Source organism: Lissotriton vulgaris, chromosome 2_1, assembly GCF_964263255.1.
Source record: "Lissotriton vulgaris chromosome 2_1, aLisVul1.2, whole genome shotgun sequence".
Taxonomy (NCBI): domain Eukaryota; kingdom Metazoa; phylum Chordata; class Amphibia; order Caudata; family Salamandridae; genus Lissotriton; species Lissotriton vulgaris.
In genome coordinates, this window is record NC_141687.1 from 1,024,741,823 (window position 1) to 1,024,755,415 (window position 13,593).

General features: G+C 41.1%; 1 protein-coding gene across 1 annotated transcript in view; it reads left to right on the plus strand.

Moving 5' to 3' along the window:
* Positions 1–13,593, plus strand: part of PLA2R1 (phospholipase A2 receptor 1) — a 1,083,903-nt gene that overhangs the window by 722,020 nt on the left and 348,290 nt on the right. Inside the window, exon 11 of the mRNA XM_086956636.1 lies at positions 9,855–9,939. Coding sequence (XP_086812762.1) covers positions 9,855–9,939 — 85 coding nt within the window. The remainder of the gene's footprint in view (positions 1–9,854; positions 9,940–13,593) is intronic.

Below are 13,593 nucleotides of genomic sequence, written 5' to 3' on the forward strand. Positions count from 1 at the left end.
GCATGCATTCACAAAGAGGAATGCAAATGGGTTCCCACCTGCTTGAAGTAGGTGGAAAAATGCAAATCTTTAGAGACCGCATTTCAGTCGCAAAACATTCATACATAGCACTGCAAGTCACTATTAGGAAGGGACGCCCTTAATACGTCCCTTGCTAATACAGAATTGCTAACCCATTTTGCGATTCAGTAATTGGTTATCGAATTGCAAAATGGGTTTGGTACACAGGAAAAATTTTCCAGTCTCAAACGGCCTGATTCTGTGAATCATGCCATCTGCGACTGGGGAAAACCTACGTACATGTGGCCCCTAATGTTCGTTTTTGCTATCTGCTATTCTTATTATATGGCAAATTGTTTTCATAGGTTTCCTGGTGGGACCACAACAGCATAGAATAAAGGATATTAGAACAATTAGTGTGGGATCACTAACATTTGCATCCTCTTTTTGTTTCCAATTCCCATGCCAACTCGTTGCCAACTCTTCTTTTCTTTCTCAATTAATTGTTCTTTCTGTCATTAATTCCTTTTTGAAAATTCTGCTTTAAAATGCGTCTTAAAGGCTGCTCTTAGATGGATTAGTACTGAGTAAGCTCTTTTAACTATATTGTCTTTTCTGAAAATCAGATCTCAATGTATAGGTTTAAACAATCAGCTACTCAAGTCCCTGTCTGTCTCAATCTTGCTTTTCGGACTTCTTGCTGAACTTATTGTTTTGCTCCTTAAAGGTTCTCAATGTCATTCCAAATTTAAATTGGGTCCAAGCTCATGGGTCCTTTATTAATGATCCAATATTCTCTCATAGGTTCTCTCATGAGCTGAGGGCTTGGGGGTCAACAAGAAGAGCACAGTTAAGGGGCCCATTAGGATGTCGGGCGGATTTCCTCCGCCAGGGTAGCGGTGGCCACCGCCACCCTGGCGGAGGCAATCCGCCCGACATCCTTCCCTGCATTCCCCCACGCCATATTACGATGGCGGAGGGGACCGCAGCGGTGGGAAACACCGCCCGCCTGTTTTCCGCCCCGGTCGCCTTGCGGCCGGGGCGGAATAGGGATAACATGGTGGCGGTGTCTATCAGACACTGCCAGCCATATTAGAATAGGCATTTCACGGAAAGGCATGCGGTGTTCACTCTGTGACAGCCAAAGGGGGGTGGCACACGGGGGGGGGGGTACCTGTGGTGCCTGCCGCTTCGATTATGCAAATGCATGCATTTGTTTCTAACATTGTGGCGGGCGGTGCAGTGAGCACCGCCCGCCACAATGTTAATTTGAGGAATGCGCCCGCCACTGTGGCGGGCGCATCCTAATGCCAACGTCGGGACCCCCGCCCTTCAGGCGAGTGGTCCCGATGTCCATTAGGGTGTGAGCAGACTTTTTCCGCCCGCCATCCTAATGGACCCCCTAAGTGTCCACTTCGGTATGTCTCGCCCCACTCCTTATTTCAATGACAATGTGAAAGCACTATGATCTTGTCAGATTTAATTTTAAGTAGTTCACCAGGGCTTTACCATATTCATTTGATTCTCTTCATGGTATCGTACCAAATTATGCTCTTGCAATAATGACTTACAGGCCCTACTAATGGCTTTATTTTGACTAGTCTTGCTAGACATAGACCAGTGCTGTGTTAGGTCAATGGCAACGCAATACTAATCATTCTTCTTAGGTGCTCTCTTACCTTTACAAGTGTTCTTCGAATAATGTGCAGGTCTGGCTTAGGTTTCTCAGTTTCCCATTGGTAACTAGATAATTCTGGGTGCAATAAGTTTCAATGTCATGTGACCCCCCCCCGCCCCCCACCCCCGCATGGTACTCAGATTTGGCAAAGAAAGACCCAGAAATTGAACCCTTTTCAAAAGATAAAATAATTAAGCAGAGAAAACAATTAACAATCTGTAACTTTTTAATCGTCCATAAAAAGTTCTAAAATGATTTAAATTAAAATGTGATTATCAATAAGCAATGAACAGTAAAAATCCATCAACGATCAGCAACCATGCAGAAGCAGAAGTAAAGTTATGTTCTAAGCTTTGCTAAGTTTACTGAATGAACACTGTTGTGGTTATTTAACGAAGCTATGTTTGACAGCTATTTTGATCAACCTGACTCCTTTCAAGCCTTGTAATCTCTTCACTTGATCTAACTGATGGCTATTTCTTGTTAATATTATTTGAAAATATCAAAATCAGTCTATCTGCCTCTTCAAAGAAATGAGAGAAATTAACTTGCCCATTCTTCTGCAATTTGTATTTTATTTTTACAGTCTAAATCAAATTCACAGTGGCCATTTTTTCTTGAAAATTAGAATAATTATTTTGCCACTTTCATTCTTCAGATTCTGTGAATGTCCAGCCTGTTTAAAGATATAAGTCTGCTTTATCTTGTCAGAGGGAGCGCCTTTTCTTTTTTTGAGTACATTTGCCAAATCTGCTTTGTTGGATCATGGGCTCAGGATTTTGGGGTTCAAATAGAAAGTACGTTGGCATGTATAGAGCATAGATTTTTGTTAGTGAGGCAATGACAGTGCACATTTGTGGGAATGGTGGACAATTAGAGTGGCATGTCTCAGGAGTGTATAAGCTCATTCAGCGTGTTTGAATGAAGGGTTCTTAGAGCAATGGGCCTTCAGTGGGTATTGGAAACCTGATTTTCAAGGAACATTAAACCAGATTCCAGGAATTCAAAATTGCAAATTATTTCTCCCAGTTCTTTTTTAATTTGAATAGTTAATTTTCAAACCTGTTGTTTGGTTAGTCATTGGTTGCCATCTTAGCTGATACCTATGACTGCTGTGGCCAATCCGCTACATTTAACAGCACCCTGACTGACATCCCACCTCTTTGAATGTTGATGCAATACAGAGATTCCCATGACCGAGAAGGCAGGAAAGACAGTGTACCTGCTCACACTAGTCAAGATACCACAGAGAAGACCTGAACTCCTCAAGTAACGCCGTGTGTTCACAAAGGAAACCGTAGCAGCATAAATACACCTTACCTGTGTGATGTGAGTTAGATGGTGTTTATATCCAAACAACTCATCATCACACTAATTTGCCATCAATACCAAGATGATGCTATTGTAGTAGTTGTCTGGCAACCCTTATTTGAGAAGGCATAGTGTTGTCAGAGACTGGTGTAATCCATAGTAATCAAGGATTGGCAGTACATGATGCGCACCTCTAGTAGGTCATGGAATTTCAGCAGATGCCAATGATTCTTGTAGCTCTTATGCACCGGGGCATGTTTTATTGGTTGAGTACCCCATTCAATAATATAGTGTATAGGTATTCAATTCCACCTCTTGGACAAGGACGGAGAGGTAAATATACAAGTTCCCTTGATTTAGTTGCAGAGGGCTAGAATCTCCAATTCCAGACAGCATCATGGCACCTAAATCTGAAGATCATGAGTTATGTCAAATGGAATGGGAATTTACAAATGAACCAGGGAAAACCAAGTCCAATTCTACCAGGTTCTATATGTTTGAACAACTAATCATGGCCCAGAAACACCAGGTTACTCAGAATGGCTGGCAGCACTACTCATCCCTCAGCCCTCACAGAGATACTGCTCCGGGCAACTTGTTACGAGAGTCTTAGATGAATGCATGGTCAGGGCAATTTGTGGTGGCTCAATGTGTTGGGTGAGTGATCCAGAAGTGCACAAGAAACATGTTTGTTATCTATGTTTTTACATTTCTGTTGTCTCGTGTGATGTCCTGTATTACAGCATTATACCATGGGGCCTTTTCAGTAAAACTCATATTTAGATTACAAATCAACTGGATAATAAGACCTGTAGCTGCTGAAATATGCAAGGGTCAAGTGACAGGCTTCTTTATGGCAAGGGCATGCTATCAATGGCCCAAAGTCTCTCTTTGCTTATTCCCTAATATATTCATGAAACTTAACGTGGTGAGCAATATGGAGTTTGAAGGTGCACTTGGCTGTAGTAACGAGGTCGGGTCAATGTAGTAGTAAAATCCTTAGTATTTATTTAGGAATAAATACAGTAATAACAGGTGAGCGCCAAGAGAGAAAGATACCTTCTATCTTACAGCCACTCCGCAACTGACTACATATAGAATCTGGTCAGAAGAACCACACTTACATTCTAAACACGAGCTACTTAAAGCTATACAAACCTAATAAGCAATAAAACACATCCCCCCTCATAACAACAAAAGAGATATATGTACATTAAGAAATAAAGATATAACAAACTAAACATAAACTAATATACACAAAGAAGAAAAAAACAATAATAAACAAGAATTACATTACAAATCCTTTCAACTATCCTGGTAAAACCTTTGTTCTTTTGCCAGGCAAAGGCAAAACGTCAGCCTTGTTAATGTGAATGTGATGCTGATCATCACTACACCCAAGCCTTCCCCCTTTATCATTTGAAAAGATGTTGGATTCAGTTTGAGAAGTAACAACTTGCCTACTTCCACAACTATCACTAGCCAAATGAGACTGTAACTGACTATTCTCAAAATGATCTTCAATCCACCCATAATCATCTGATGTTAAAATGGGCAGTTCACTTTCCTCTTGGTCAAGATTCATTGATACACTCTTGAGATTCCAGACCCTACAATCCTCAAGTCAGTCGAACAGCATTCTCACCTTAACAGGAGGTTCAAAACGACTTTCACCTTTAGCCACATTAAAAGATTTCTTAACCCTTGATCTGTACCTCCTTAGTGTTATGATGCTTATCATAAAAGTCTTTACTTTTAGCATGAACAGGCTTCAGACTATTTTTAACTTCCATAGGAGACCAACTAGTCACTTTGCTGTCCAACAACCACCCAGGATTGAATTTAGCTCTAGCTGATCTACCCCTCATCATAGTGAACGGAGACAAACCAGTACTACGTTGAACAGTAATTCTGTAAGACCACACAGCTTTTTGTACTTGAACCTTCCATTCTAATCCCTTCTTCATTGAAGCTTGAATAATGCCCTTCATCACCCTATTAAATCTCTCAACAGGGCCATTACCGCTCAGATTGTATAACCCAGTGGTCTTATGCTTAACTCCACACCTGTCAAAATATTCCTTTGCAATCTTAGAGGTGAACTGCACACCATTATCAGACAAAACACAAACAGGTAATCCCTCCATAATGAAAACCTTATCCAAAAATCTAATCACAGATTGAGTATCCACCTTCTCTACAAATTTTACGACCGCCAATTTGAGAAAAGATCAATGACCACTAAACCAAATTTTTTTTGCTCTCCAATAGGTCCAATTATGTCTACAGAAGTGGTATCCCAAGGTGAATCAGGAATTAACCCATCACTCATCATAGGCTTCAACGTCTCAAGTGTTTTGTCAGCTGAATTACAAATAGTACACCTCTTTACAAAATCCTCCACCATTCCATCCACACCTGGCCACCAAAACATTCCTTTCACAATTGACTTTGTCCTCACAATCCCAAAGTGACCTTCATGACATAACTGTAGAATTCTCTTCCTCAGCGTCACCCGTGGAATCACTCTCTCACCTCTGAACAATAAATCATTTTCACAGGATAATTCCATACGGACTTGCCAAAAGGCATTTAAACCATCCGTTATACCATACCTTTTTGGCCATCCTTTACAAATGTAACCAAAAACATCTTTTAAAATAAGATCTTTACTCTTTTTCCCTCTTTAATTTGTATCCGCTGTCATGTATCCAAATACTTATGCATGTAACAATAAGGGGTACCTGTCCTCATGGGAGGGGGGGGGGGTGGGGGGGGGGGCGGGGGTTAAATTGTACTGTAAAAACCTGAATAAAAATTGGTTTAAAAAAAAAAATAAGATCTTTACTCTGTTCCTCCATCCACTCATTCTTACTAATAGCAGGAATGGCAGAATCATGTACAAATGCCACACAGAAATCATTCCACGGGTCATCAACACAATCCTCAAGAGGAGGTGGTAACCTAGATAGGCAATCGGCAATTACATTTTCTTTCCCCGTCAAATAAACCATTTTGTAAATGTACTCTTTCATCCGCATAGACAATCTTGCCATCCTAGCCCATGCACCAGAAATACCGTCACTAGACAGAATCCTTACTAATGGCCTATGATCAGTGTGAATAATCACTGGTTTACCCCAAACAAACGCTCAAAAATGCTCCAAAGCCCATGCACATGCTAATCCTTCTCTCTCAATAATGGGGTACCTACTTTCAGCAGGGGAAAGAGCTCTTGACGCAAACAAAATGATATTTTCCTTACCATCCATACCTTTTTGCGATAATACGGCACCCAGGCCACTATTACTTGCATCAGTAGTCAAAATGCAGTCATCATTGGGATCAAAACTTGCAAGTGCACAAACTTTTTGTAAATCTGTCTTAATTACCTTAAATTCTTCCTCACACAACCCGGTCCACTCAAACTTTACATGCTTCTTCAAAAGAGAACGAATATTGTAAACCGTTGATGCAAAATTTCTAAAAACTTGGCACAATATTCAGCCATGCCAATAGATGCCCTAACTTCTTCCTTTGAAGTCGGTGCAGGAAACTTAATGCTGTTATCTACTAAGGCAGGTTTAGGTCTCACACCTTCTTCACTAATCACATGGCCTAAATACGATACGCTTCTTTCACCAAACTTACACTTTGACTTCTCAATCGTCAAACCAGCACTTTGCAACGTACTCAACACTCGTTTCAATTTAGAGTCATGATCAAACTTGTCTAACCCCGCCACCAGAATGTCGTCTTGGAAAAATGACACCATGTGCATGTTCCCAAACAATGTATGCATCAAACGCTGAAATACAGCTGCGGCTGATGCCAACCCGAACGGCATTCTTTTGAACTGATAACAACCAAACGGGTTTATAAACGCTGTGAGTCTCCTGGACTCCAGTTCCAACTCCACCTGGTGGTATGCAGCAGAGAGATCAATGTTACACCCCTTAATGAAGACACCATCTCATTTATTCTAGGTAGTGGAAACTTATCCACAACGATATTATTGTTCAAGTGGCGTAGGTCTATGCATAAACACATTTTTCCATTGGGTTTTCTGGCCACGACAATCAGAGAAATCCATTCTGATGTTTCAATTTCCTCAATTACACCTTTGCACAACAACCCTTCAATTTCTTTTTTAACTTCCTCTCTAATCAACATTGGAATGTGTCTCACCTTATGTATCTTAGGTTGAGCATTCTCTTTCAAAACAATCTTATGCTCAAACCCTTTCAAGGAACCAAATCCTTGCAAATCACTTTTGGGAAACAAACACACAACTCATCCTCCAACTTACTTCTTTCATCCACAATCAAGACCTTCTCCTTGCTGTTAGATCTAGAATATATTTAAATTATTTTGATCAAACCATCCCAAAACAGATGGCCCCAATTTAGCCACATATAATTTCCCCATTGTGAATATCCCCTTAAATAAAAAGGTGAGCCAGCGAAAACCCAACATTCCTATTCTTTCTCCTGTGTAGCTAACAGGGTTGATATCTGACTTATCCAAATGTTCACCTAACTTACCCACAAACTTTTTTCTCCATACGTCTTGGTTAACGATGGTGTAAGGTGAACCCGAATCCGCATAAACACTTACACACACACCACCAAATGAAACTTTACAAATAGGTTTCCCTTCCATAGCGTTGTCAGAAATATTTATCACAACATTGCCTCGCACATTCTTTACACAATCCTCCTCATCCTCGTCCTCCACTTCTACTTCCTCATTTTCATCCCACACATATTTAACATTTCTGCGCCTACGACATAACTTGCTAAAATGACCAATGAGTCCACAATTAGCACATTTCTTCTTCAAAGATGGACAAAATTGACTGAAAGCCAAATGTTCCTTGCTGTTACACCTATAAAACCTTCTTTCTTCCACACCCCTGTTCGGAAATCTCATTGGTTGGTTCATCCATCTTCTCTGTTGCTGCGGACGAAAATTCTTCATTGGTCCTTGAACTTTACAAATTGTCCCCGTAGTCTTAGATATCTCCTTGTCCGCTTCCTTAACCACATTAGCACATCTCCCAGACATCTCAGATTTCCTCATTATGGCAACAACATCGCCCAAGGGTGCGTCATCATTAACCCACAGCCGATCCTGTAGCGCTGAATTGTTATTAAACATGACAATCTGATCACGAATCAGTTCATCATGTAGTCCACCAAAACGACGATCAATTGCCAACTTCTTTAGATCGTCCAACCATTCATCCATTGTTTCATCTTTAGTTTGTTTCCTCTGAAAAAACGTATGCCTGATGACGCCCATGCACACCTTAGGTGCAAAATATTTGTTCATATCTCTGATTGCGTTGTCAAATACATTCAGATCTGTGTCTTCACACTTGCTCATCCTAGAATACGTTTTTAAACCCACCGGTCCCAGTGAGTGTAACAAAATCCTCTTCTTCTGTTCAGGCTTCATTTCCTTTCCTTCATCTATAGCCTCTATATAATTCACGAAATATTGCTTCCATTCAATCCATTTTATACTTGGCTGCTCACCTTTCGCCCAAAATGGCTCTGGAGGGCTTATTGAAAAATGTTTGTTGAGCCATTTTCCTATTCACTTCTTGAACACTGTCACCTTCACCCTTTCAAGTTCAATAAATTCCAATTCTTATATTCCTTAGTTCCTCTGCTTTTATATGTATTATCCTCTTTTTTTTCTTAAAGTAATAAATTCAATCCAATAACAATAATACATTCCCCCCGACTGCCTCACCTGTTGTTCAAATTCCTTCTAAAAGTTCCTCTTCCTTTTTGCCATAGCAGCACTTCAGCATGTCACTCGATATGCATCATCCTTTTCATTCACCGTGTTTCCAAAATGGCCGCCACGTAAGGTCAAGAGACGTGGTAGTGTGCACCTCCGTCACACGTTGACCTTCTCAACACTTCCTGCGTATGCCTGAAGACACTGATGGACACGTCACCGCCGAACGCACTGTCGAGCTTCACGGCAGTTTTAAAAGATGCCTCTCGCTCCTGTGTAATGGCAAGATCACAGGTGAATATGCCAAGTCTCTTAATTTGAATCACTTACCTTGTTGTCCTCTGAGGAATTACACGCAGCGGTAACCATTCCAATCCGTATTTGTCAATACAATTCCAGGAACTTAATAAAAAAAAAAAAGTTCAGCTTTTCCAAGGTCGATAGAAAAAAAAAACTTCAGACATCCCAAATCGTCGCCAATCTTGTAGTAACGAGGTAGGGTCAAGGTAGTAGTAAAATCCTTAGTATTTATTTAGGAATAAATACAGTGATAACAGGTGAGCGCCAGGGGAGAAAGATACCTTCTATCTTACAGCCACTCCGCAACTGACTACATATAGAATCTGGTCAGAAGAACCACACTTACATTCTAAACACGAGCTAATTAAAGCTATACAAACCTAATAAGCAATACAACATTGGCTTATTGTTTTTGCACGATGAATGCTTGTCAAATGCCAGGCAGTGTCCCCCACTGACTCTCTGAAGTTAACCTGTGGCATAGCATCTGAGCACAACTAGTACCTCTATCTTTTAGCTAAAGATCCCATGTGCTTTCTTTTGGGATTGATATCATATTTTATCATGTGTAGTGAGCTCCTAATGAGGTAATTAGTTAGTCGAATTGTTTGTAGACATGACTGATGAGTGAGCCATTGCTGTGTCCACATTTGTTGAAATGTGTTTTCTCATCGTTTTCCTCCTGATTTTGATGTGTTTCAGTTGTTAGAACATGCAGTAAGAGAAATATTTGTTGTGATCCATTTCAGACAGTTATGACTTGCAGCCTGTTTTAAAGCTTATCTCTTTGTCGCTTAAATTATTTGCATCACAGGACGGACAGAAGAAGATTCTGGATAGGTTTAAACAGAAGAAACCCCTTATCTGGAGGATCATGGGAGTGGTCAGATGGAACAGCTGTAAGTGTTGTCTTTGTTGCAATACAAACATATTTAACAACACATACCAGGGACTTTCATTGACATGCTACTTAGGATTTTCTTTTAATTGTCAAGTCGTTCTTCCAAAACTAAAAAGCTGTTAGTGTCTGTTAGAAGAAGAGTGACAGTGCATCATGAAAAATACAGACTTAAACTGGTTGGGCATGTATACCTTAAATATTTGATGAAGTTGGTAAGAGGGTTCAATATATATCCACAGGTTTACAGTGATCCCGATCTAAAATGCGATGCAGTCAATATAGAAATAAAAACAGCATGATCTGTCCTACTCATGTTATGCTTCTCTATGTTTCTTCAAAAGGGATGTATTTCGGGCAGCAATGCGCACTATAAATGTCAGTACATCTCTGTTGCTTTCAGTGAGTAGCAGGGGAATAAGTTTGAACAACTATGATCATAATCCTGATGTGGTTATTCAGATGACTATGAACAGCAAGAGAAAAGAAGGATTGGGGAGAGAATGAATAGTGATGGCAGGTACTCCAATGGAATGGCTAGTTCAAAGCAAGGAAGGAGGAATAGAGCCTTATATGGAGGGACTGAGAGACACATTGGGAAGCAAGGGAAAGAAAGGACAGGGGGTGGGTGCAAAGGGCAGTTATCATAGACCGCAAGACTAACTGCTGTTGACAGGAGAATAAGAGGCGTTACGTAAAGTGAAACCAATGCCGACATTTCTAGAAGGCATCCATATGAAGAGTGTGCCATGCTTAAGGATCATAAAGCCACTCAATTCTGCCTCGGTCTTAATCTGCCTTTTTAGGATATACTGCAAAGCTTAATATTTTACTTAATATATGTCATGGGGACCTGATTAATGGCCCAATACTCTCTCATAAACTCCTTTATGGGCTGAGTGATTAGAAATTGAAAATAATAGATCTATGTAGAGTTCACCTTGGAGTATTTTTGAATATTCTACCCATGTTAATAGTACTCAGACCTTGTCAGATTTTGCTCTATTGTGGTTCTGATGGTGTCAATAAAAGACATTATTACAGCAGGGAAATGTATAGTTTTCTTTCAGTTGGTACACAGTGGTGTAGTGTGAGAATGGATTGAAGAAAAAAGAATGAGATTTTGTTAGCACTCAGTCAATATTGACACCTAGATATCAACCTTCCTCATTTTACTAGTTTAGTCTGCAAAAAACAGAGAAGACTGTTGTCTTATTATTGTGCCAATTAATTAGAAGAGTAAATATTTACTTTGGATGCTAGCTTGGTTGTGGTTTGATGAAGAATTTAGATCAGATTGTGGAGGACTCCTTCAAGTCACGGGTGTTGGTTATGGAGTTGTGGATCCAGAGCATTGCTATGACATACCTAGTGTTTTCGCTACATATCAGTGTTCTTCATCTTCTTCCTCTATCTTTGTTTGGCTGGGATGGGAATTAGTGGATGGTTTTATTGAAAATATGTGTGGCTAACCTGCCTCACTCAGACACTATAAATAGCAAAGGTGGTCAGTTGATTCAGGGATTACATAAAATTGTCCTAGGGTAATTTCAAATGTCATTTCCCTAGGCCACCTTGACAGAACTGGAATTTTCAGTTGTTGGGAAGTGATGTGGGTGGAGAGATGTTCATGGATAAAGTTATGCCAGTAAGATGTTCTGAATAATATTACTTGCTTGAAAAAATTATAGTAAGAAGATATTTTCAAGCTCAAGGAAAGTTCTGACTACATGCTTCATTACCTGTATGAAGTTCTGTTCATGGATACTGACAGTGTAGAATGAGTATGGGGTAGGCTTCTGGTACTAGATGTGGCATTTCAGTGTGTCACTGATGCCCAAAAAAACAGGAGTACTTGCTGACTGTCTGACCCTTTTAGGGACCAAACTCAGATCATTATTTGACATTATCTGACTTATCTATGCCCCACATTTTGGGGCATAGATGAGTGGCAGGCTGAGGAAGAAAATTAATGAGAAGGTTGCAGGTCAAGTAACAAGATTAAGGCCTCCAGAGCCCCAGAGCAGTACACTGTTAAGGCATTTAGGGATTTATGAAATGTTTAGCACCTGAGAAACAAGAAATATGTGTACAACAGGATGGAAAAGAAGTGGCAGCTGGACTAATGTTAGCAATGCTGGTAATAGACATATAACATGTGCAGCACTTCTATTGTTCTATTACTCAATATTTTTGGATAGGTACAGCAACAGAAAGAACTCAACCATATAGAGGGAACTGGGCAGTTCAGCTGCCGAGCTGGTGTAACTACAGATGAGATGTAAGGGTTAAAAGTGCTCAGCATGAAAAACATGTGGGAAAAGAGAGATGCAAATGTACATCTTATGGACACCTTTGGATTCATAGAAATGTGGTTATGTGAATATTTCATTGAGAAGTGGGCAAATGTCCAGGCAGAGAATCAGCCATTCTGGAGGCATCTGGGTTAGCTTCATCAGGACACTTCTATTGTGTAGTCTGTAAACTCTCGAACCAGATGAGGTACAAAAATGCCCCTGCTTGTATCACTGTAGGGCTTTTCATGAATTATTATTATTATTATTAACTGAGCTTATAAAGCGCCTGGTTACACTAGTCAGTGTGTCCCCGCGCTAATAGTGGCCTAAAAGATCCCTAACACAGCCAGAAAAGAGCACTTCAATATTTGGGGAACAGATGTGTCTTGAGTTCCTTGCGGAAAACTTTTTCAGACGGCTCCATCCGGAGTCTGAGAGGAAGAGTGTTCCAACTCTGTGCTGCCAGAAGGCGGAAGGATCTGCCGCCCATCCTGGCCCTGCAAGTCTTCGGGATACACATTAGCCCAGTGCCCTCCGACCGGAGGGGCCTAGTTGGTTTATACAATGTGAGCAGATTCCTCGGGAAACTCGGGCACTTACCGTGAGCGATCCGATGGCCTATACACAGGATTTTAAACTGGACACGCTCTTTAATTGGGAGCCAGTGGAGCGTCCCCAATGCCTTTTAGGTGGAAGATCTTTTTGGCAGTGATAACACTAGGCGTGCAGCAGCATTTTGGATACCTTGCAAGCGTTGAAGACATCTCACGTTAGCTCCCAGATATAAGGCATTCCCGTAGTCCAGCCTGGAAGTCACCAGGGCATGGACCAGGGCCCTTCTAGCTGACACTGGGAGCAGGTCGAGTGTCTTTCTCAGACAACGGAGAATGCCAAAGCAAGTACCAGCTACACGTCTAGTGTGATACTCAAAAGATAGTTTTGAGTCCATCCAAATACCCAGATTCTTGACCTGTTCTTTAGGTTGAGGTAAGGGGCCCAGGGTCTGGGGCCACCATGCGGATGTCCAAACAGACGGAGACTTGCCTACAATAAGCACCTCCGTCTTGTCCCCATTTAATCTGAGACAATTGTTTGACATCCAATTAGCCAGGTCTTGCAGGCAGGATGTAAACTGACTGGCTGCCTGCTCAGCTGGCTGAGAAAGAGCTACAACCAGCTGAGTATCATCCGCGTAAGTCACCACAACAACCCCATGTTTCTCCGCAATAGATGCCACTGGGGCAACATAGAGGTTGAATAAAGTGGGACTTAGGCTTGAGCCTTGGGGAACTCCTTGGCTCAGGGCGATAGCTCTGGACCTATGGGGCCCCTGCTCCACACAAAAGCTGCGGCCAAGG